The sequence below is a fragment of the Teleopsis dalmanni genome, chromosome 2 (genome assembly GCF_002237135.1).
Source record: "Teleopsis dalmanni isolate 2A chromosome 2, ASM223713v2, whole genome shotgun sequence".
NCBI lineage: Eukaryota > Metazoa > Arthropoda > Insecta > Diptera > Diopsidae > Teleopsis > Teleopsis dalmanni.
In genome coordinates, this window is record NC_051847.1 from 173194669 (window position 1) to 173221865 (window position 27197).

Sequence of the window (27197 nt, forward strand, 5' to 3'; positions counted from 1 at the left end):
GATGGCTTACGAAAGTTTTGACGGTGTCTTTTGTTGTCAGCAAAATGCATTATGTTGCATGCACACATTTGCTGTCAACCACAGACATACAGACAGTCAGACAGACAATGTCTATGAATTTAAAATATCTTTTCATTTTTCAATATTTAATTTGAATAAATTGTGGTTTCACACTTACGGAAGCAATTTTGTGTCATTGTTTCTCACAAAAAAAATAAAAATATTAAAAATATTGGAATACAATTTTTATAAAGTAATCAAATGTGTTTGGAATTCCATTATAGGGAATTTATGTATTGTATAACCCTAAAATATAAATCTGGAGAAATGGCATTGTTGTAAAACTAATTAAAATATTTATTTAAATTTACTTGATATAAACAAATATTTCAACAAAATAGTAAGAAAAACATAAGACTTGTATGTAGAAGCTTTAATGTAAAACTCAAAATTCAGAATTGTCCATTTTGCAGAAAATAAAAATAAATAAAACAAACTTTTAATTGAGATACCGATCAAAATATTGTTCGAAAATTACTTGGAACTTATATGTGAAACACAATATCGTTCAAATATTCACCACAAAATACCTGACAGTACTGATATAAGATGATTATCGTTAAAACTCATCTTACTATGATTTACTGAATACGATACTATGTGACTATGAAGTCACATCGTAGTTGGCAATAGTTCTATCATAACTTGACGAAAATGAAATTGATAAACATAAGGCTTTAACGATCAGAATTGACGATTTCACACTTTCAAACCAAATGCCACCGCAGTGATTTTTTTTTTGTGACAGTTCTACCACTTCACTACTCCAAATACGAGAATTTTATTTGTTAACATATCCACCATACAAAAAACTAACATTAATACTAAAGCATTCCATATTGTAAAATGGCAAACCTTAAAATAAGCATATACATAATGTATTGGATAGTAATCCCGTTTGAAATACAAATCACTCAACTGGTGCTGCCAAATTGGGATTTCAATATTTATAACCCTTTACATACGAAATTAAAAGCATACGTCGTACCATTCGACTTTCGGCGGTTACTTTGCATTAGCGCTTAGTAAAGCTAACCCATATCATTTATATTCTAATTTCATTAGCCGAAATTCATAAAAAATAAATATTGTAAAGAAACTTAAAACATTTGACTGCCTGGATTTGATATTACACCTCCTACAGGTATTTAGTGAGCTGGGTTTTCCTATCTTCGTTTGATATTAAAAAATTTTGTAATATGTGACATTTCAGTGTTTATTTGTCGAGTCTCTTAACACAACTTGAAAGCAAATGAAACCTCCTGCCATATTCTTTTGGACTGTCTACATTTGATATTGACAAGGAACTGTTAAGTGAGCCGGTATTCCTATCTCAATGTGATATTAGAAAGTTCTGTGATATATGATATTTTAATTTTTATTTGACGAGTTTAGTTGTGCTCAATTAATAACATAAAAAATCTGCCATGATTACAGTACTCCATTCTGTACCTTGCACTGGTTTCCAATAGAACAAAAGTAGAATAGAATATGTCTATTTCATTTTAGGTATATTTCATATAGATATTTTCTGTTTTATATATTTGTGTATTTATTTAAATTATATATATATATATATATGTTGTTATTTGTGTGATTATCACAATTTTTATTAATGAATATTTTTGAAGCAGTAAGATCTAAAAATATAGTTGGATTTTCAAATCATAATAAAAAGAATTATACAAGAAAGATTATTGGAAAAGTATAACAAAAATACTAATCATAGAACCATAAAAATCTATATGAATTAGTATAGAGTAACTATTGTTTTATGAAACCCAAAAATTTTTAACACAAATATTAACAAAATAGCACAAAATATTTAAAAGGTGTTTCATTTTAAAAGTCAAAATTTTTTATCATAAATTTACTAACATATTTCATAGGAAAACCTGCATTCAAGTATCATTTTTCATGAACAAATGAAAACTTAAAATTTTTTTTAAAGCATAAATGAACTGCAAATTATGCAAGTTTCGAAATTCAATCCCACAAACTCTGACAAAGACTCATACGCCACGGAATAACTGCACGAACGGCACAAGTGATTCTTCATGACAGTTTACTACTAAATTATATGTTTTATGTGCGCAATAGCTACTGTTAACGTTTGAAGAAATGCTGTTCATTTTTTTGCTGTAGTTGTTGTAGTTGTTGTTTTAATTAAAATTTGTAACTCAACGCATGCGCAGTTTAATTAACAGAGTTTATCGTGTAATGTAGGAAGCAAGGTTCAAATGTGCAACATAAATCCTACACTCTAAATAGCGGCACTGGTCATAAAGCATAACAACGAAAAAATATCAAATAAAATCATTGGAATAGAAATGTTTGCAATTATTTTTGCAAGACAACAACTAAAACAATAACAACAACAACAAAATAAAGTCACTTAACTAAACAGAAAGCAACAACACAATTATCCGAAAAAAGAAAATCAAGTTACTCATACGACGTGCCTGCTTTGCGCAACATGTACGAGTACGTTCTTTCGTTTTGTATTTTGTCCACACAACAACGGGAAGCTTGTTGTACAACATGTTTTTCCCTCTTGTATGCAGGCATGTTTATTTATGTTGTTTGTTGTTGTCACAGTTGTTTTAGTTGCAGGTTGGGTTGCAGTTGCGCTTTAATAAATATCATCAGCGAGTAATTGATAGCATAGACGTGTTGATAATCACTTTTTTATCAATTAATTTAATATAAATATAAATATTTTCAAAGCGGCATATGCTTTTCTCACAATATTGTTGTTGTAGTGACTTAGTTTTTTTTGTGCGAAACAAATTTGAACGTTTATTAAATCTTCATGCAAATTTAATTATTAATTTAAAAACTAAATTGATTTGTGGTTCGGTTACTTTAACAATTTATAAGCTTAAATTAATTATTATAACAAAATACGTAATTTAGATAAGCTAGCGTAGTTAAATGAAAACCTGATCATTTTGAGAATTAAGAAAAGTTTATGAGTTCAAACATATTATATGTTTATAATTCGATAAAAAAATTCAATAATTATTAAAGAGAAAATTTGTACACGTAAATCAATTAAATTTGCTACAGTAAATATTAGAACCTGTTAAATATACACTGAGTATCAATAGGAAAATAAGGTTAGATATTGATGCAATAAACGAAATGTTGACAAATCAAGTATGGTATGTTTGCTGCATCTAATAAATAAAGACATTGTTGTAATTTTTCATCAAATTCTCATTAAAAAAATAGAATTACTTTTGTTTTGGTATATATTATCCAAAATGGTTATGTTGCAAAGCAACATTATTTCCAATATATAGTTTATTATTTCGCATTACTCACTTAAAAGAATTTTATGTATGCACAAAAACTGACTGCTAAGATACCACAAACAACAATGTTATTAAGAATTTTACAAGAATTACATCACTATTAGTCCTCAATCCAAATATACATATGTTTAGTTATTTAAGATAACAAAACCCAAAAACATAAGAAAAAAAACACAATTAATAATGGCAACAATATGGCAATGAAAATAACAAAATAATAATAGGCAAATAAAAGTACCTGTATGCTGGAAAACTTCAAAAAAAATCGCTATACAAATATTATCAATATTAACAATTATTAATATGCTTTAATCTTATATCTAATATGTTTTTGTATTTGAAAAGTTTAGTATCGGAAAACACATTTGTTTTAAAACATTGCTTATATTTCGTATGTGACATAAATTATTTCGATAAACTGATTATAGATTTCAAAAATATTCAATACAAGGGTTTTTGGATTAAACGTTTTTTAACCCATATAATACTACACAGAACCGCTCGATGAAATGCTTTTAAGGCTGTGACTGATTATTAATAGTAATATATTATCCTTATATCTTTCTCGTATCCTCACTGTTAAAGCTATAAACGCCCCTAGCAGACATCCCAAATCTTTTAACACACTGGCTGTATTTAATCAATTTTTTCTTAACTCTAATTTGTGTTGTAAAATATAGAACTTAAAAGTTGCTTAAGAAACAGGAAGCTATGTCGCCACCCAAACTAAATCTTATAGAATTATAATAAATATATATTTATAAATTAGTTAATAATAATAATAATTATTATATATTAGCCCGATAATAATAATTTGTTATCGGGCTAATTGGTCAAATTTAAATAGAAATAAAAAAGACACTAATTTATTATTTATATTAAAAAATCGTTTTTACTTTATTAAAAATAATTCGTCCAATATTTCGACTATCTTCGATAGTCATCTTCAGGAAAAACAGCCCGATAACAAATTATTATAATAATAATTTTTGGTCACAAATAAAAGTATTTAATATTTTTAAATTATTTAATAAAATTAAAATTAAAGTTAATGCTATGGTAATGTTACTTTATAACAAATGTTTGTATTTAAAAAATAATTAATATTTAATTATTGTTTCAATTACTCTAAATTGAAAATCATTAAAAAAATATTATCACTAATTAAAAAAGTGTTCTTAATTATTAAAACTATTATTCTAACTAATTACATTTTTTTATAACTATAAAAAAACAAACAAAATGATTCACTCTATTGCTGTAATTTAAAAATTAAAATTAGTCATATTCATTTTCTGAAATTAATTTTATAATTAATATTATTGTATACTTATTTATTTATGCATTTTCAAGCATATTTTCGTACATTATAAATGTCAGTTTGAGGCTGACAATACTCTAATTAAGCTACTTCACTCTATTTATTTATGTTCCATAACCAAGCTAATTTAATTCTTCAATATACATATTTTCTATTATTATTAACACTTTTGGTTTACATTTTTATGGTAGTAATCTAACATGGTTCTATATTTTATATTATTTACACTTATGGTCCAAAGTTCCAAAGGAACAACCAAGCATAAGTCTATATTAAAAATTGCAGTCGCAAATAGAGGTTTTCGGTATGTAAATTATAAACGTACTTGTAGTACCAGCCTTGTGGAACAATCAGCATTATTATTATTTTTGCTACTGGATGTGGTACTGCGACCGACGGGTCTATTGTGCACCCTTCCGGGTTTAGAGTATGTCTCTAAGCCCTGTTCATCGTGTCCCATGGCATTGACAACTCCGGACACTGTTTGGCAAGATTTTCGAATCTTTGGCGATTGAGCCAGCTAAAGAACCTTACTGGATACTGTTGGACAAGTCCTCACGACACCCGTTATACATACGCAGCAACGAGAGCAATCTGCAACTCAAATTTAGAACTTTTAGTAAGGTACTAGACAAAAATGCTTAGGACAATTTGTAAAGGTCCAGGGCTAGTAACCAAAAAAGTAACATGCAAATGCTTCCAAATTCACTACATTAATGCAGAAAATGATTCCTTGGTTTAGAAAACGAAAAAATTTGGTTGAAAAGGAAGTAAATTTTCTGTATTAAAACATGCAGTCATATAGACTTTTAGTTTGTTTTTCTACCTGTTTGGTGTTTAAAATAGGTGTACTTGAAATTCTACAACAAATTTTGCGAAAACCTTATTTTTATAAAAATTCTTTTCAGTTTTTTTTTGGATAATTTTTCTCATACTCGTTATAATAAATTTTAGCCTTGCCAACGTTTTTATAAAGGAATTTTTCATCTATTATGTATCAACCTCTGTAGTAAACTATTACTAACAAAAAGCAACAGTAAAAAGCAAGTGAAAAACAATTTCATATATTTCGAGTCACATTAGATGTGATCAACATAAATCGTATATATGCAATATATAAAACGCTAAGTCAACTTAAATAAATGACTGTATTAAATCCGCTGGATACCCATTTCGATCGATTTTATATTTCTAAACCTGTATTTTTACATTTATTTTGTTGTCACTTAATTTAGTATCGCCCAAATGGGATATCTACGATATGGATTCTCTTAAGACTTCGAAGATTCTAAGTTTTATCTAATATAACCACAGCTAGTGGGTATATGTGGACTTTCCTTAAAGACCAAGTTTTCTACAGTATAAGATACTTGTTTTTTCAAAAATTCTGTAAAGAAACAAGAGATAATAATCTTATTTTAAACTTTTATTTCAAAGTTCTAAAAGCTATTTTGTCTCTGTGAAACAAACAACAAATTTAAAATTATAATAAAAGAATTTACAACTTATAATTATTAGTTGAATGTAATTTTAAGCAAATTATACAGTTTTTTCTTTCTATCTATCTGTATACCTATTACTATCAGTCACCACTGTAGTCGTATGACGCCACAATTTCAAGGTTACCTATGAAAGGCTAAATATAATTCATTCTTTGAAATTCTATAACTGAACTACATTTAGCAAAAATTGACACAATAAACTGCTCTGTAAATATACTTATGTATAAATACATACATACCAGTATATACATACCATACATATGTGTACATTTTGGATTCTGTTTTATAGATAAAGAAAGACTCACAGCAGATGCTGTAGCATTGGTGCGCTTACTACATTCAATTAAAAGTTGCTTTTTGTTGCTCCAAATGCAGCGAATCGAGATTTGCATAATTTTTTTAAATAGCCTAAAACTATAAAATGTTTACACACAAAAGACATCATTATTAAAATTATTAAATTACCGTGGAAATTTTTATTCAACGTAAGAGGCTTATTTTAAACGTTTTGTAAACTTTTTGCAACTTTAGTAAATAATTATTTTGAAACATGGAAAAAACATTTCAAAATCTGAAACTCATGCACGGATTTCCTTACAGAAAAGATTTTGTAACTTTAAAGCGATTTCTTTCTTTTTCTGTTTTTTGTAAATTATATGTTGCAAAATTGTTAAAAAGTTCATTGATTGTGCTTCGCCAATGGCAATGAAATAATTTAAGCAAATTTTTACTCAAACACTGTAAAACTGTCGGTTAACTCCTTTTTGTGTCAAACAATTTTTTTCATTTTTCAAAGTTTGTGTTTGAGTGTATCTGAGAGCAACTGAGAAACTCCTTACTTCCTTTAATCGAACATTTCAACGCTTTTTTTGTAACGGTTTTTAAGCTGGTATGCATTAAACACAACACAGCCAACATTAAAATGAACAAAAATCTGAAATGGACCAGCAGCATCAAAGTGCAACAAAACCAAAGAAAGGTAGCAACACATTGGGATAATGTGTAACATTACCAAGTATTTTTGCGCATGTGCAGTCCACTATTTTGTGGGCGTTACGTCCATATAACCATTTAACTGTAATTCGTTTCTGGCACTTTTGCACTGCATTTTTAAAGAACCGCGTTTCAAAGTGACTGACTGCTTACAATGTTTTTACAATATTTTTTATTGTTAAGTTTAACATATTGTAAAATTCAGTTAATCAACAACAAATAAATGATGTAATTTATCATTTCATTAAACAGTTTTTATTGAAATTATTCACTTTTAATAGATTTTAAAAAGAGTCTCACAACATCCGGTTTGATTGTTAAAATCATCACGAATAAAAACTGCGTTATTTTTATTTATATTAGTATCTTTGCATGGACTCCAGTATTAATAACACGATTTTTGGTAAATAATTACGTTCACTTTTTAATTTGTTTTGTTTTTTTTTTTTTGGAATTGAATGTTTTAATTTTTTTTATTAACCCTGAAACAAAACAATGAACTACGTCAACAACAGTCACACAGTTCCATGGCAAATGTTAATAAAACGTTACTCTTTTGTCTTTGAGCAACAATAGAAGAAAAGACAGATGGAAAGACAGACAGACATAAACAAATCTGATACTAAATTTGGTATTTTAATAATCATTGTCCGTTAAAAGTGTGCCTTCAAAAATTATTCGCATGAATTTCAACTTTAATTTTTAAAAATTTTAAAAATGATGTGATCATCTTTGTATATTGTTTATTAATAACTTTTATATTTTGGACACCCACTTAAGAAGTTAAGTTTATTTTGTAACTATTTTTATTAACAATGTCAACAAATTTGCAAATAGTATTTTACGTTAGCAGCAATAAAAAATTTTTTTCATATTATGCTTAATTTCAGTGCCCGTAAAGTGTACACAAGTATATTATACAATAAGACTTCGTTGTACTATTAAAGTAAGCCTCCGCCCAAAAGAAAGCCTCAGCCCATATCTTTCAGCCATATCTTTCACTGAACAACAATTATTTTGTCGTTGTTTTGGTGTCCCATCACAATCAGCTTATGCGTGAGACTCAATATCGCCAAAGAATCGTCTGGATCAAGAATTCTTATTTACGCTGACAGTCAAGCTGCTGTTAAACTCTGTCTTCTTGGACTTTCAAGTGAAACTTATCCTCGAGTGTTACGAACTCCTATAGTTACTTACAGCTCGGAATAAGGCAAGTCTTTATTGGGTTATGGATCACACGGGAGTTTTGAAAAATGAACAAGCTGATGAGATAGCCAAAACTACATCAAAAACTGCTTTTACAGGCCCTCAAACCTTTTGTCGGTTAAACAGTACAAAACAAATAATCAAGGAGAGAAAGATTCGTTTGCGACAGATGTATTGGAAAGATTTCCCAGGACGTAGACAAATCAAAAAACCGATCAAACTGTACTCCTACAAAAACATTCTAAAATTCTCAAAAAGTAATTTAAAGTTGCTAACGGATTTCATTACGATTGATTATGGTCTAAAATATTACCTACATAAACTTCGATCTGATAATTCGGAATGCAGATTATGCACCGATCTTTAACAACGGTGTCGAGCTTTAACAACGCTGTCGAGCTTTAACAACGCATTTCTGTCACCAGAACAGATTAAGAGCTCTTCTCCAGATTTAGTTCTTGCCTTTGTTTACAAAGCTTTAATGGGCTTTGTGTATTTACCATAAATGTGAGTTTGGTACAATAGGACTGTTCTGGCCGCTGTACCGACTGTTGGACGATTTCACGACAATAGTTTTAATAATAATAATTAATGTTTAGTACCAGCATAGAGGCATGGAAATATAATAAATAATTAATAATTTATATTTAAAATATATAATTAATAAAATTAAAACAAATTTGGTACAAATTAAAACTAAAAATTCGCTGTCGCTTTGCGTTTCCATTAACAAAATCTGTAAATTGTTAATTTGTTCGGATGAAGAAAATTTGTGTTCAAGCGCCAGTCACACCACAAAATTGGCCGGGGGTTCGCGCTTGATTCTATCGCAGTGTCTGATGGATGCGAGCGAATACTTACCGCAAAACGAGTTTCGTTACTTGTTTGCTTAAATCTATGGTTGAAGTGAATACTCATGCCGGAGTAGCATTCGCAGATGAAATATTTAAAATGATTTGTATGAATTAACGTTTTTGCTCAATGAATGCAAATGACAAAATTGCAAAATCGAAAAGGAAAAAGACAAAAATCATATGAAATAAAATCATTGAAGATAATTGATAGTTTGTGGTTTGTTGTGGTCGGAGGAAAACGCTGTAATATTTGCTAATTGTTGCAAATGCTTTAGTGCAAATATTTTGGTATTAATTAAATAATTACGAAATAAAAGCTGTATTTGCACTTTTCTAACATTTCTGATGCATATGCAATGCTAGGTATCAAGTTTTACTAATAAATTGTGTATATTTTAAAAAAATTATATATTTGAAGAATATTAAGAGTGATATAAATTTAGATACTTCATGCCAATAATTTCAAAATAATTAGTTGTATTATCAAATGAAATGTACAAATAACATGTGTTATGTAGATTGAAAAGGTGTGGAAAATTATAACTTTTTCAAGGCGATCTCAAGAACTGCCGTACGGCATTCTTATTATATAACGGTAGATTTTTTTTATATATTTTTGCTAACTTTAGGAAACAAATTTTTTATTTGAAGTAGTGTCTTATATGAATTTTTGGTGTTTGACTTTTGATTCAGCCAAAAGAAAACGTAATGCTTGTTTTATATATTAAGTTTTAAATCAGTTGCATTATCGACAAATGTTAAAACTAAGACTATCCTGTTATATAAATATAAAAAAGATATCACATATTTTGATTATAAACAAATTTCTTTTTAATGATAGAAAATGTGAACGAAAAGTTCTCCAAAGCTCTAAAGCTGCTATACTCCTATAAGGTATACACATTTAATCTTTTTGATCAACCTTTCACATTTTATATGATCGTTGCTTGAACCACTTCAAATAGGACATCGTTTTCAACAATATGAACCATATTCCATATTTCACTTCTAGCAATAGACACAAGAAATGCAAAATTAAATCAAAATTCATGAAAAAAACAATATCTAGACAAAAGAAATTTTAAATTTTAAATCTGTGAAATGTAAATTTTTCTTAAAGTTACGTTTGCGTTTAAGATAAACAACAACAAACTTCAAAGATAGGCAAGATTTCGCCGACAGTGCGCAAAAGAAAAAATTCAACGAAAAAATCTTCAATTACCTGTGAGATTTTATTTGTATGCACTGAGGCACAGTATTGCACTGCAGTCAGGTGCATTCGCACAAGATTTACATTTAGTTTGAGATTCCATAGAGTGGAACGGCAGCAGCCAAAGGCAACCAATTTGCATTAATCACCACACCTTCTAAACATTGTTTTTTTCTTTGTATTTTTGCAGCTTTTATTGTTGTTTGTGTGGCTAAGCGATTTTATTTTCTAAAGCAACAAGTTAAAAATTGTTAATCTAATGCATTTTTCTAATTTATTACGAATTTATGAGCTACTCAAGATACTTAAGTACTCAACTCGGTGCTAATCCATAAAATATGCGCCTGCCACTGACTGCTGCGACTAGACAATGTACGTTAAGCATTGATTTTTCTATTTCAGAATAAAAACTATTCACTAACTAAGCACAAATATATTATTAATAAAGTTTTTAATAAACAATGCATTCAAACAATGCTATATAAAATAAAATGTCTAAGCTGACTTAAAACCACTTGAAATATATTTCTTACAAATTTAATTTAAGATACATAGGTATTGTGTGAAAAAACAACGTTGATATGATGAGTTTTTAAAAAATCTTAAATATTTTCACTTAATCGGCTTAGTTATTTAAGCAAAATTTAATACGTTATTAAAAAACACAAATCGTTAAATTTAACGTAATAACATTTATTTAAAAAAAAAATAATAAAACAAATATAAATGTGGCTCAAAAAATTTTAGGTACTCAAACCTTTTATAACCTTTGGCAACTCTTTTGATATGGTTTTGTTATGGTAATTTCTTCAATAGTGGTCATAAAATTTTAACACTCCTCATTAAAGCTCCACTCAGAAATGCAGTTAATAATTTTTTCTAGCAAAGTTTGTGTAAAGTTGACTTAAAGCATTAATATCATCGCAGAGTTTCCAAAAAAAAGTGTTAGTTTAACAAAAAAATTGAAAATTTTTAATGTTAATTTTTAATGACTGTAAGACTAAAGACCTTAATCATGGAAAGTGTAAATTTTATGAGAAAAGATACACGATTTTATCATTTTTCCACAATATATTTTATATTATGTCATCAACGCTTCTTGCATTTTGGGTTTTTCGGTTTGAATAAAGCATTTATTATTGTAATTGTCTATCTATCTACATATAATGTCAAAATTTTCCTAATAAACTTAATATGTAATGCTTTCATGCATAATAATCATACGTTAATTTATTCTACTTTAACATATATCAATCAACATTATGGCTTAAAGATCAAAACGTCTAAAGCGAAGGTAATGATTATTGCTCGATTAAATAAAGAAGAAGCAACTGTAATAATTAATTGCGACAAAATCCATCACCTAAAACTCATTCATATCAAACATATACGAAAGTTCAAAAAATTAAACTTTATATTTCAAAAATATAAAAGATAGAAAGATAGATAGAACCATACATAAAGCCACGATGCTTCTATTAAGCGATGTATTGGTGTGCCCTACAACTCGATATGCACCCAATACCTGGACAATTAAATATTTAGTCAACTAAAGATCGAGACCTTAGGATCTTTAGGGTTATGAATTTCAAGAACTGCTCACTAACTTCTCCGAAATGTGAAACCAAAAATGCATTTAATCTCCAATAGATATCTAACTTTTTTTTTTGCTTTTTTAACATTGACATACATTTTCAAAGAGTATTATTTAAATCGGTACCAAGAATTGGCAACTATTGAAATGGATAAAGTTTTGAAAAACTAATTTTCATACTTTACAAAAAAATCCTTTATAACTCTATTAATTACAAACTCAATTTGAACGGCTCTACTGCAAATTTCAAAATCTTTAATCACTATTTGTGGTCCTTGACACCCAAATATCTAAATCGTGTCAAAATCTCTCTCCTGATATTCTGCATATCGATAATATCCCACTGAGAATGTCTAAATTCGTACTCACAGGCCCTCCCAAACCTTGCATTTTGAAGAAAAGGATCAATCTATCTTTCAAATTTATATGGTATGTTTAATTGTTTATAAAAGAATCTAGAGTATACTTTTATAGAAACTTATTCCTCAACCTCAACCTATTAGTACCTATTATTATTATAAATAATAATGAAAACGTATCAAAATTAAGTTCCCTAGACTGTAAATGTGTATAAGATGTGTGTAAATCATCTACCTCGTATAAATGATAAGCTTGCTTGAAAAGCACAGAAGCGAGTCAGGCTGAGACTTAATTGGGTCACAGTATTGGTAGTGGGGATGAGTGACGACGAAGTAGCGAGTCAGGCTGGAACTCAATTGGGTAACAATGCTTGTAGTGGAGATCAGTGACGATATTTATTGAAACACGCCAAAACTGGACACCATTGCAACTGGTGCCAATGATGATGTTAAAAAAATAAAAAACGTATGATAAACGAGAATTGTCAGAGAGTTCTTTCCATCCATGTCTCTGAAGATGAAGTATTATTATTATATAATTAAAATTTTATAATAATTTTATAATAAAAATTTTAATTATCACTTCTGAAATTCTCAGATTATCGGCTAAAAATGTACATGAACAGTTGCCATTTGTAAAAATTTTATTATTAAATATACTGTTATTTCTAATATTAGATAGGTTTTTAGAAAAAATTATAAAATGTAATGGTAAAACGTTAAAATAAACTATTTTATTTATTATAAATAATTTAATAATTTATTAAATTATAATTATAATTAAATATAATTAAATATAATAATTTATTAAATTATTTATTAGAGAAAAACAAATAGAGTAGTCAAAAGTACTCATTATCAAAGTTAGGAATGTTATTTAAAAAACTTTTGTCAAATTTGAATTGCTCATATTACTATTTTATTTTAAGTAATAAATTAATATAGTATTTATACTCAATAATTTTTTAGAGTATTTAAAATTCGCTTCTGGATTTATAAAACCAATCCACATTTCTTTGAATTGAATAATTTACATTCATTGTTAATTTATGCATTTGTTTATATTATTTTTATGCTAATAAGAAATTGAATTTTAGTTAGGAATAAACATAAATATTTATAAACCATGAATCACAGTTGATTTTCTATAAATCTTATTTTATAAAAAGGTCATACAATAGCTAATCAAATACTAACAAGAAAATATTGATTTCAATAGTTGACTGCCATCGTTTTCGATGGCAGTTGATCAGTAGAATTTCACCAAAAATATTTGATGTGATATAATATTTATAAATAGGCTTTCCATATTAAGCTAATCTAAGTTTTTATTAGATTGAATTTATGCTGAAATCGATATAAGAGAATGGAAAATAGGATGAGAATAAAATGTAAACAAATTTCTATTTGATTAGAGTCAATTTGTATGAGTACATGGTATCTTTTGTATAATATATTATGTATGTCGAACTCCCTATTAAGACGCTAAAATCAATAAACAGAAATTATTATTAGGTCACAGATAATCTATGCGTATATACACCACCAGTACATGTGTATATTGCGGATGCATACAAAGTATCCATAAGATCTTGCCTAAGTTTAAATGTCAATTTCTATGTGGGCACGATCAATTGGTAAGATCATCGATACGATGGAGTCTATCACAATGCAACGGTACAATATGAAACGAGCTTTTAGGGAAACTGAACAAAGAATAATAAAAAATAATTTTAATAATAATAAAATAGATTTTCTTTTCAAAGCCACAAAATCAGAAGATTTCAAAAGACACCAGCAGATGTTAAATGGATGAACATTAAAGAATTTCTTCGAAGTTTCATTTCACTAAATGAAATTAAACAAAAATCTTTTATTTTCTTCGGATTTGTTCTGTAAATGTGGGCAGCAAATACAATAAAAATAATAACAATAATTTTGTTAAATTTATTGTACGAGTATAGAATTCTGTTATTGAAGCGTTTGGTTCTAATACATGCAATTCTCCTCTCTGTCAGATCGCAGTAAATCTTTGCTTTAGAAAAGTCAACATATGCCACACTAATGAACCCGCATTTGGTGTTGATATCTTTTGTATGTTTACGGCTTAACTTAATGGTAAGATCACCGCATTCGCTACATCTCCGATTGCTTAGATAAAAATGTAATAAAAATCATTTAGCCGATAGATTTCTTTTCACTCTCCCTCCCACTTTCATTGTATTTCAACTAATTTTTATGGAGAGCTTAGAACAAGTTTTATTTTATTTTAACGTTTTACACTTTATGTAATCTTTTTAATTTTAATTTGTATGATTTGTATAACTACAAATCAAAAAACTAAAAAACACTGAATAAATAAAAAATTGTAAAAGAAGTATAACGCCCACCCGTCAGCGACTTTATGAAGCTATAAGCCGAAGTTGCCTGAATTTGCTTGGACGTGAGTGGTGACGTTAGTCCAAGCTGCATGTGGTGTAGCGTAAACTTCCATTGATGTAAACTTTTATATTTGTTAGCTGATGCTGAGATATCTATCTGCATACATTTCAAACATGCCATTTGAGTTCAAAGATACCTCAATTTAATATTTTACAAAAATTTATTTTAAACACTCTTTTATTTACTTAAATTTGTAACTTTTACTTAAAATTTTATTTGTACTTTCTATGGCACTTGACACAGTTTTCTCAACTCCATGTACTACCAAGTAAGAAACTATGCATTCAATATTTGGAAAACTGTTTTCCCCACACCTGTTGCAGATACAACCAAATGTCGTAGATTTTCTAAGAAAACAGCAGTGTGTGCCATAAACATTCAGTAAATTATGTGGGTGTTTTCACTCAAATTACTTGCCCAGATTACAAACTAGAAATATTGAATCTAGAGAGATAGATTAATTACAACTGACTTTGAAGTCATTTTTCAAATTTTTAATCAATAAAATTAATTAATAAAAATATTATTTATTTTATTTATATTATATTAAATGAAAAAGTACGCTATAGCTGTGTATTTTGGGATATAACCAAAATACACATTCTGTGTGTATTCACGGACTTTATCATTTGAATAACTTATATAAAAGACATCGCGACTGTACTTTAAAAGCACTGTATTGCGATACCATGTGAGATTTGAACGCGATCTGTTTTCCAATTTTTTTTTTTAATTATAGAAAAGAAAGTTCGCTTAAGTTGTAGCTTAGCGGGTTATGAAATATGTATGAAAGATTGGTGCAATCTCTGGAGTAATTGTATTGCACTCCTTGGGGCCTACTTTGAAGATGACAGAATACATTTTTATAATTTCTGTGTGGTTTATATATTTTTATAATTTTAATGCAAACTGGTACATTATAAGCTATAAGATCTATTGCATTATCCCTGGAGAACTCCAGATTAAGGAAAATTTGACAAATTTAACAAATCCACAATGTAAGGCTTTAACAAACTTGACAATATTTCTTGAATGAAGATGTAGGAGCTTATTTGATGGAATGCACACCAAAAGGAGGTGTTGAAGTCGTTCCCTGACAAGCAAAAAAGATGAACAAAAGTTTTATATTAAATTTTACAAAATCTGTAGGTAACGATGTTTTTTCGCCTTACTTTAGAAAGTTTGTATATCTAGTTAAGAAACAAATAATTAATCTCAGCTCATATTTATTAAGACTATGAAAAATTTTGCTTTTTTTTATAGACCCATAAGAGCTGTTTGGATTGCTTTAGACCTTTAGAATCGGACCACATTTTTACAAAGACTTTATGTTTAATATTTCCACCTATTGATGCAGTCCGACTAGTGGATATTTCCCACTTATTATATTTAGAATATTTAGAAGAGAATTAGTATCGCAAGCTTAACAGGTGTATTATCATCATCGAATCATGTCTTGCACGTACCCAGATCTGCATTATTTCATTCATTAATAGTCAATTATATAAATGAGGATATTTTTTAAGCAGAATTAAAATTAAAACTAAATAGAAAAGCTCAAATAATAATAAATGCCCACAATAACCATCTTGGGTGGTTTTCAGAAATATTTCTTTTTTGTTTTTAAGTTTGTATATAATTTTATATGGATTGATTAGAATTTTGAATTTTGAACCTATTTTTAAAATAAATATAGCTTTAATTTGATTACTCTTTATTTGAAAAAACCTGATTACAATAAGGAGTTCGATGTTTGAATGTTTCATAAAGTAAGTGACTGCATTTTTTCAGCGAATCGCCGTGAAATAAAAAGATTTCATTTCATTTTTAAAGGATATTACAATAGAAAATGAAAAGTGGAATATGTGGGAATATGGCAAAAATATAAACCCTATCAATATATAAAGATATTAGCGATAATAAATTGCAACCATTATAACATAATACTGTCTGTTCACGCAATGGATTTAAATTTATACTATTAAAATTATTACGATTGAAGAATCTACTATATTGTATATATACATTATACCATCAACTTAACATTTTACCCGACCTCTGCAATACTGTCTGCAATATTCTGCAATACTGAGTGTGAAGTTTATCACTAAAGTGGAGTCTAAGTAAATTGAAACTGCATCTGTGTTCTAATATAATAATATAATAATTTTATAATATTTAAAGGAGAACATTTTGAGTGTTTTTAGAATTTTAAATGCCTTTTTCTTCTTGGAAATTAAAATAAATCAATTTTAACTAAGAAAGTGCCTAATTCTTTTTAACTTAAGTGATATATAAACAAAAGTAAATACAACTACTGAGTGAATTAATAAAATATAAAAAAGAAAAATATATAATATAAAGATTTTGTTGTTTTATTTCATCAAAAACATCTAAGGCATTCGAATTTTTTCAGAACTTGGAAGCGTAAAGTCTTAAACTTTTGATATTACCCACAATATTTTAGCATAAATTAAACGGTCACTATCCGCGCTTTTATAAAAACTTTATTTCTTCAAACAGTAACGATCATAAAAATTTAAAATAATTGTTTAAATTCTACAAGCTCAACATTTAAAAGTTAAAAAATATTATAATTCAAAACGTTCGAGGAATTTTATTAATTTTTTTTCTTATGTAAATTATTTGGATTTTTTTCTAAATCTCATCGATGACGAAATTTGGCATGAAGTTCTGATTTCAGTTCTGTTTATTTTTTTAATTTTATTGTATCAGTATCTTTCCTATTTTACCGAAGACTAAAGAAAGTGTTAATATTTGCTACCTGATGGCTGTGGAACAAAAGAAATTTCACATTTCAGTAACAAAAAGTGAGTGTGAGTGAACTTTAAAACTGAAAAAAATGTATACATTTTAGACTTAAAAAAAAATTTTTTTTGTAATACGAACAAGTCTTGGAAATTCTGAACCGTAAAAAAAATCGTTTTCATTTCAGGCATTTAAAAAAGTACGTTGAAAAAAATATTTTGTCAAATTAACACTTGGAAGTTAAATGTTAACGCAACAAGTGCAATTTCTTGCCTTTCATCTTCCCAACAAAATAGTTTATCTTATATGAGATGTGCATATGGTGCTGCCTATTTTCATTACCCATGCGGCGCAGCTAAACTCACAAATAATAAAAAAAAAGACTAAAAGCAGCAGCAACAACACATTAACTACGCAAGATGCACTGACTACATAAGATACACTGACTGCCGGCCAGATTGACTAGGGCAAGGAATACTGAGTTAACGTTTAAATGACGCAGTGGGAGATTTGGCACTTTCGTACATGAGCAACATTGTTCCAACGTGCTGTTGGATTGATGTATTATCTTGTCTTATGATGTTTATTATTTCATTCTGTCGGTTGGTCTGTTATCTGTTCGTCTGTTCAACTGTCTGTCAAGAAGACACTATTTTATTGAGATTTTGATTTAGTACGCTTGAAACTACAGAATATTTATTCTTATCCTCGATATGTTGCTACAGCATGTATCTCTGTCAGTCTCGCTGAATTTGTGCTATGAATTTTGTATTTTACATAACAAAATTCATACCTGCGGATCTCCTGCCGGTGTATTTCAGATAAGTATTTTCTGCATAATTTTATTGCACGTTCTGTGCTTTGTTATTCCTTCTTCTAAAGAACATCTCTATGAATACAAATCTTCAATTTGAAAAAAATCGCAATATAATCATATATATTGTATAATACATATAAACAACTTTATATTAAAAAAAGTATGTATATACATATATATACCTGTTGTTAACTATCTTTATTGATGTTGTAAACAGTTTCCTTCAGTTTTTATGGCACAAATTGATATTAGTGGTTTATTTTCTGCACTTGTCTTAAGCGTGCGTAGTTCAATGACTATTCTTCTTCAGCTCAATGGATATGGACATTGAATATGCAAATCACATTAATACATTACCATTAAATTTATTTTTATTTTCCTTTGAATTCAAGTTAATTTGTTAGTACTTGCACAACATACTATTCATACATATATTTCCAAAGAAAACGATATATTTTTCTGATCGCATTTCAATTCTAGCCTAGCATGTGTGCCACTACTCATCCTGTATCCAACCATATTTTCAGTTCAATGAAATAGCGCCATAAACTCCCATGTCTTTCTTATTTTATTATTGTCGGTATTGTTTATACAAGATTGCATTGGTTTCATCATATAAGATGCTTTTATGCAAGAACAAGTGCACATAATACTATTAATGTATCTTTTTTATTCTGCTTAAAGATACTTTATTCTGAAAAGAAACTCCAACTAAGTCTCTTTTACTGCAGAAACTGAGTTTTATTTGTCAGTTACTTAATTTATTGCAGACTACATATGTTATACTAATAAAATTTGTGTTTCATTAGATAAATTGATGAGAAGATTAAAAAAATATTCCTCGCTTTGGTATTAATTTATTTTCATAGGACAATAAAAATCTTAACATCTCATCCACTTCAAATGTATTAGTGCACGAAGTGAAATGTTAAACTGGCATTACTGTATCCTAAAAGAGGAGGAGGAGGAGTGTTATATATTAATGGAATACAAACCATCCAAACTATTTACGAATACAGGGTATATTGGTAAATACTACAGGAATATTTTTAATATAAAAACTTGTTGATTTATTTGAAGAGAATCCTTATTAAAGTATATAAATTAAAATTATCAACATTTGTCAGTAATCTATCACCAGTAATCTATGTGAGTATGTAAGTTTTATACTATATTTTGTAAGGTTCAGTTTAAGAATTTTTCATAATGTATTGTTAGTTTACAATAGGGGTATTCACACTGTCTTGCAAAGTCATTGCAACATGCACGAAATGCAAACATGCTATATTAAATTGTACGAGTCCGAGAACAACATACCACATCCGCATGAGAACAGATGAGCAACAGATATCAAACCAGCTGTTTTTTTCCTTTTTTGTTTCGTTGCAAGCATATATACATGCGTTTAGGTATAGCAAGATTGCAAGCAATTGCAAGAAACTGTACGTGTATTTTGGTGTTGTATATTGCAATCTCGCACAATCTGTGGACCTTGTAATGACTTTACAATACAGAATGAATATCCCTAATATAATACATACAATACACCTCAATTAAATTACAACTGTTGCACACACAACAATTAGTCTACTCCCCATACTTATAGCTCTCTCTTTTTTCTAAGTCTTATCACAACTCAAAAAATTCTTTGATGAAAAACCATTTTCACTAAATGTTGAGACAATAGAGATTGGATTTCAGTACAGAGATGGAATCGTCCATCAATGAGAGTATCGTTTCAATAACTTATTGAAGTTGAAGTAGATTATACCTAACAATAAAGCGAACTGAAAGTTTAATGCCAAGTCATTGTTAATTTTATATAATAAAATTATTTTGTTGCAATTGTAATATATTATTTATATTTCTAAATTGTTTTTTATAAATAAAATTGTTTAAAAAAGTGAATAATAAAATCAGGATCAAAAACAAAATAAAGACATTTTTACTACTGATATAAATTTTTTCATTTTCATTTAGTGAACTATTAACCATCTAGTAATTAAGACGGTCCAAAAATAAAATAAAAAAAATTGTTTTAAATAAATAACAATAATTCCAAATCAATATAAACACGTTTTTACAACTAAAGTCCATTTTTTAATTCCCGTTCAGCGAACCATCTAGTAATTTTAGTTGTCTTAAATATAAAAAGATATAAATAGATAAATAAAAATAGATGTTTTAAACATATGAACTTAAAACTTACAAAATATTATGTGAAAATAGAATTAGAGCCAAGAAAGTTCATTTACTAGAATCTAAACTGTGATTCTTATACATTTCTAAAGTTGTTGAGATCAGTGATTTTATGATCAGAACCCTTGGTTCGGTTCAAAATCTGGTTTATCTAAAATTTGCACTGACAAATCTTTTTAAAACCACAATGATTCAGTTATTGATTCAGTTTAATTCAAAGAAGGCGACTTCCCATGAAAAATGAGTTGAATCACAGCCGCACAAGGTCAAGGAGGGTATGTGGATTTAAAACCTAGACGGTCTTGGACTTCATTAAAATGAAGCGGGTTAGGTATAATGGTTCTAAATAGCCCTAATTTTTATGAGTAAAATCTTATATCATCTACAATATCATTTCTGCACAATTTTTTTTAATCGCAACTACAAATAAATATAATTTTTAGTTTCTTTAACAGTTAGACATTTACAATGAAATAAAATGAAATCTAGTGAAAGTATTAAAGCCGTATTTACATTTTGTGAAAATTCTTGAATCATAGAACTTTTAGAAAACCTGAATTCTCAAAATTGTTACAGCAATTCTTTTCACTTTATAAAACTGTGCTTTCATTTTTTATTGAAGATAAATAATCGGATTATGGAATATGGTTTTATATGTAAACTGCCAGAGTTATCTTAAGTCTCTGGCATATGGCCACACTTTTACATAAGTTAACAAGAAAGCAATGAATTTTGATAAATATTTTTTATTTTACCCTTTCATTAATTTAAAAAAAAATGGATAATGTGCTGACAAACTCCACTTTACCGCGTTGGCCTCGTATACGATATGGAAAAGTGGCTGCAAGTGGTTCAAGTGCTCTTACTATGAAGAACCATGTACATAGCCTCTTTCAAAGGAAGTGTATACTTAAAATTTTGTCGCAAATCCATCAAAGCAATAACAAAAATAATAATCAACTTCACACAAAAAAAAAATTACACAATGAGAGTATGGAACGGATATACTTTGCGTTTGTAGTCATCAGAACGAACCAATGGAAGACCCGTTTTGATTGCATAGAACAGGGACAGGTTCATGCCATTCATGAACTGGCGGGCGCGGCATTGTCTTAATATGCACACAATGCGCAGGCGCACCATTAATGCATGTGATTGAAATATAATGAGGATGATCACTTTTACAAAACAGCTCGGGTCTGAAATATTGTTTTACTTTTTCATTTTCCTGTTATTATTTTTAATTTTATTTTTATTTATGTCTTAGCATTTAATACTTTTTTATTTATGATTTTTGGGTATCAAATTACTTCAGTGAATGAATATTTCGTGCACAAGTGCAGGGATAGTTAGTTCAAGAATACTTCTTGTGCTTTGTCTTTATGATGTTTACTTCTAAAAAATGATGTCATTTGTAATTTTGGACAATTGTACATAAACCTTGTATGCCTTGATGAGCTACTCGTATATCTACACTTTATTCTGAGAAAATGTGTAATTTTTAAGATACATATCACGAATACTTTGAGGAAACCTCATGTGTTAGTTAAAAGTACATGTAAATAATTTTTTTCAAATTATTTTAATTTACTTCAGATACAAGTTCATGGTCACTTCATGATCCAACAACATCGATCACGACAATCAGAACACAAACAAAATGTCAGTTTACATTGTAAACTGTGTAAATATTTTGTACAAATTTTTACCTAAGAGATAAATTATATTTATTTACTTGAGGAAAAGAAATCAAAGTGCTAAGCAAATAAATAATTTTCCACTAATAATTATATAAAATTTTTTGTAGATATTATTTTAGTTCACGAGTTTATTTATATTTAGGGAACCAAATAGTAAATAAAACAAAATGTATAAAATTTAAAAATTTTTTATTTATATTTAGTGTCACCAGTACTTCGAAGTTTTTTGACGTCTTTTTCTTCTTTCTAGTTGCAGAATTGTTAAACTAACCCGCCCGGAGGAAGAGGTGAAAAAAATTTCAAAATGTCGGCGTTACTAATTAAAAATATTAAATATTAAAGATTTTTTTTATTTAAAATATTTTGTACAACAAAAATTGAAAAAGATTATTATTAATATTAACTCATTTTTTGTAATATATTATATATAATATATATATATATATAAAATAATTACATTAGTACTGTCTGCAAAGATATACATACAGAAGAACGCTTAATATAGAGATAATATTAGTTGACAATTATTAGCTGAGTGCCGTTATATTTAAAAAAACCCACCCAATTAAAAAAGACCCTGCTGTACTCTTACCGATAACCGATACATAGTAGCAGTACTAAACGCTTGGTACCGCCACTCTACCGCTAGAGCGGTTGTAAATTAACGTACATTAGATTGAAATGAGCAAAGCACATCTCTCATAAACGAATATTTCTTTTAATTGTGGAATATTGCTAGTACCTAGTTTCAAATTTTCGTATATAGTATGTTAAAGGCTCAGTTAGTCGGTACATACCGTAAGAACTTATGTCAAACTGAAATACACAGGTGTGGTTGGTTATGCATTTCTCCTTGGCTTAAGTTCGCTAAAGTTCATACGGTACGTACCGACTAACGAAGTTTTAAGTTCTCTCAACAGACAGTTTTATAATATGACTAGAAGTGTTCAAGATAGTTAGCGGTAGTTTAAAAGACGCTCTTTTCATATAAAAACTTTAATAGGTTGAAATCTCTAGTCATCACTCACTTAAATACTTAAGAGCAATATACATACTCCAAATCTATAAGAACAAGTTAGAAGTATCTATAATAATAATATAATTTTTCAAAGACACTGAGTTATAGGACGACATAAATGAGTAGTTAGGTTGGAACCATACTATATAAATTCTTGCAGATCATGTGCGCCAATGCTCGAACAGAAGACACCAGAACATTTTTTGTGTCTAGACTTTTCCAGATTATGGTTAAAGTAAATGAAGATCTCATTCTGCAACTCACTTTACAACATCCCCAACATGGAAATCTGCCTAAAATTTCGTTTTACGCAATCAAAATAGCATTCTAGTTAAGTAAGTAAAATCCGACTTATTTCTGCTTCACCCACCTATCTACCTCCGACATTTATTCTCAAATAAGAAAAAGCACAATATATTAATTGGGTAAATATTCGATATTTTTCTGTTTGATTGACATTGAAATGCAATAAATATGACACTGTTTCTTACATCTAATAATTCCCTTATGTTGTTTTGTTGTGTGACAGAAGATATTTAACAACTTATAACGATAAGAGGTGACTTATTTGGTGACAGGAACTCACTGAAGACCTGAAAACCGAAGAACTGGAAAACTAGCTCAGCCTGGTTGGAGAAGGTTACTGGGCGAGTATAAGATCGACTCACATCTAATAAATATTTAGATGAGTTTATTGAGTTTAGGAGAGAAAAAAAATGTGTTTCGCTCATAAAAAAAACTATTTACTATTCACTAAAATGATTCACTAGTTTTTATTCTGGATATGAATAGTGGTGTAAGTCCAGGGGGGATATAGTAGGTGAAATTGTTTGTGGCAGTGTGTTATTTGTAGATCACATACGTATACCTAAAAATAGATTTCTCACATAAAATTCTTTTTATTATTCGCTATTTCATATAACTTTCTCAAATCAAAAAATAAAATATATTAACAACGCTTAAACTATATTTAAAGAATATGAAGTATACACCTATATCTCCCAACTAAGTCTATGCTTTCTTTTTCGCTGACAGTTAGGAGAAAGATTGTGCAATTTTTATTACAGTTAATGCCTAATCAGTAGTCATCCATTAAGGGAAAAATTAGTTATGCCAATGGTTCGAAAGAAAATGTTTCACTAGATTTCGTTCTGGTTATGAATAGTGGTGTAGCCAGAGGGAATACAGAGGGTAATATTTTTTCTGGCAGTGTATTATTTGTAGATCATATACGTATTGTTAAGGAGAGCAATCTATATCTTAATACCCCTTATCTAAGCCACTGTATATAAAAGATAAGCCACATTTATATATTTGCAACTTGGAAAAGTTTTTTTTTTGATTTTCAGAATAGATAAATTAAATAAGGAATTACTAATTAATTAGCTTACTATCTGTATATAAATATATGTATAATAATAAGTTCAACTTACCTGTATTTGGTTTTGAGTCCGTTGCTGCAATCGACGATTCCGCACTGAACTTGGGATCAGCATTCAAAACATATCCGTTGTCGTTGGAATCAGAATTAAAAGCCTCATTATTTTCGGAAAGATTATTCCAAGAAAAGAGACGTGCACCGTTATGATGCTGTTTGTGATTTATGGCAGCGGCGTTCACTGACACTGCACCGGACATCACAGCACAGCAAACTAGTAAAATGCACATATGGAAACTAGAGAGCAGTAGCGCCGATCTACTTAAGCAATTAAACATTTTCGCATGGTCACGTAAAAATGAATTTGACATTTTGCACTTTATAGATTGGTAAATTAATTGGAAGGTCATATTATCTTTATAATTGTGACATTGTGGACAACAGAATGTAGTATGTAGTAATGACGTTTCAGCTGCCGCTCTTGCTGATCTTGCTGATCTTGTCGCTGCTAATGTTGGAAATATTTCTGTTGTTATTGCTGTTAAATTCGATCGTTGCCGTGCGCTCCAAGGTGCAGTTTTAGAAAAACTAATATTCGTAATCAACATTTTTATTTTTAAATTTTTACATCACTTTTCATTGAGAGATATTTTTATTTTAAACTTAAGAAACAATTGCGATCACTGTAACAAATTAATTTTTTTTTCTTCACAATTCTTTTTTTAAATTTTATTGCTTATAAGTGAATTAAATTTAATTGGCGAAACATGAAAAGATATACATATTTGGATTTAATATATATATACATATATATTGAGTATATACTGGTTGGTATATGGAGTTTATTTGTATTTTATATCTGTTGAAATGCTTGTAAACGTAGTTAAAAATATTCGTAATTGCTGCGGAGCGCGCACTTTTTTCTTTTAAATTGAATAAATTCGCAACGTTAATCGACTGCTTCTCACTAATAACCGAATAACACTTTGACTCACGCAACACACTGCGGATCCGGCACAACTTGAAATATTACTGCCCCCGATCGTTAACTGTCATATCATAATTGACACATATAAGAGGAGAGCTCCAGTCATCAATTTTACGCGTCAGAGTAAAATCAACTGCAAAGAAAAATAATAAAATTACAAGAGATTATTAGGTATTAAAATGGAATTACGAGGGTGTGTAATACACATAAATTATTGAAGATATGAGAAATGTATATACATATATAGAAATATAAATGAAATTACTAAATATTATTTATAGAAAGTAATAAAATCATTGTCTAACTTTTTGACATACTAAAATATTTAGTGAGCCTATGAAAACCTATTTCAATCTTTAAAACCCTATTTATTTTAAGATCATCATCATATTTCACACATGTCATTGAGGAAATTTTTTTTAATCACCTAACGGAATTTTTATTTACATCATAAATGTAAACATTTATAGGTCTTCATCACTCCCTTCCATCAAATTCATGAACGTTAACATATGTCAGACAATTCATAGCGGCTAAGCGCCAGTAATAAAATTTTATTTGTGTTGCCTCGAAAGGACTTTCTAAGGAAAGTCAGTATTTTATCGCATATGTTGACAATGTGGTTTAAAATATCTTAAAGATGTATGCAGCAAATTACAGTTTATTTCCATCATAATTCGGAATTTTCACTCAAAAAAACGCAAAAATATGAATCATAATAAGTTCTCTCCTCTTCAATATCAGAAAAAATATGCCAGTATTTAGTGGAATAATTTTTTGGATTTACATTTTTAATGAATAATTAATTTGCATTTTTAATTTCGTAAATTAAAACAAAATTGAGTGCAACAAGAAAGTCAGTAGTAGTCCATAAGATGAATGGACTACAATTAGTCAATTTTGATATTAATTGCATAGCAGAAGATAAATTACTTCGCCGTGGAAAGCTAAAAGAATATTAATTAACAAAATAAGTTTTTATATTCACAAAAAATATATTAACTACGATTTAGTAAAGGATAGTATGTAATAATAATTTAATAATCTTTAATAATAAATTTAAATTGAATAATAAAGCAGAATATAGATGTATACAGTAATCTCTCCCTATAACGGGGTATCCTTATAACGCGTTTTCTGATTACGCGGTTTTAGTCCCCTGTATAACACAGGCATTCCCCCATATAACGCGGGGTTTTGTACAGTTCATAATTAGCTTCGCATACCTGTGCACGTGTTTACACGGAGTGTACAGGAATAAGACGTTTTTCTATAACGCGGAACTAATCTACCGCGTTATAGAGACGGTTACTGTACTCCGTAAAGAAATTATAAAGCACCTACCAGTTTTACTAGGCTTATGAAGACATTATATATTTAAGACTAATAAAACTATTAATATTTTTTTATGTTATATTCTATTATTTCAGTATGAGTTTAAATAGAGAGTCCTCGTTACAACCTCCTTCT

At 28.6% G+C, this 27197-nt stretch overlaps 1 protein-coding gene across 1 annotated transcript in view; it reads right to left on the reverse strand.

The window, feature by feature from the left end:
- Positions 1-25412, reverse strand: part of LOC119683119 — a 62390-nt gene extending 36978 nt beyond the window's left edge. Inside the window, exon 1 of the mRNA XM_038096731.1 lies at positions 24795-25412. Coding sequence (XP_037952659.1) covers positions 24795-25347 — 553 coding nt within the window. The 5' untranslated portion in view covers positions 25348-25412. The remainder of the gene's footprint in view (positions 1-24794) is intronic.
- Positions 25413-27197: the final 1785 nt, after the last annotated feature.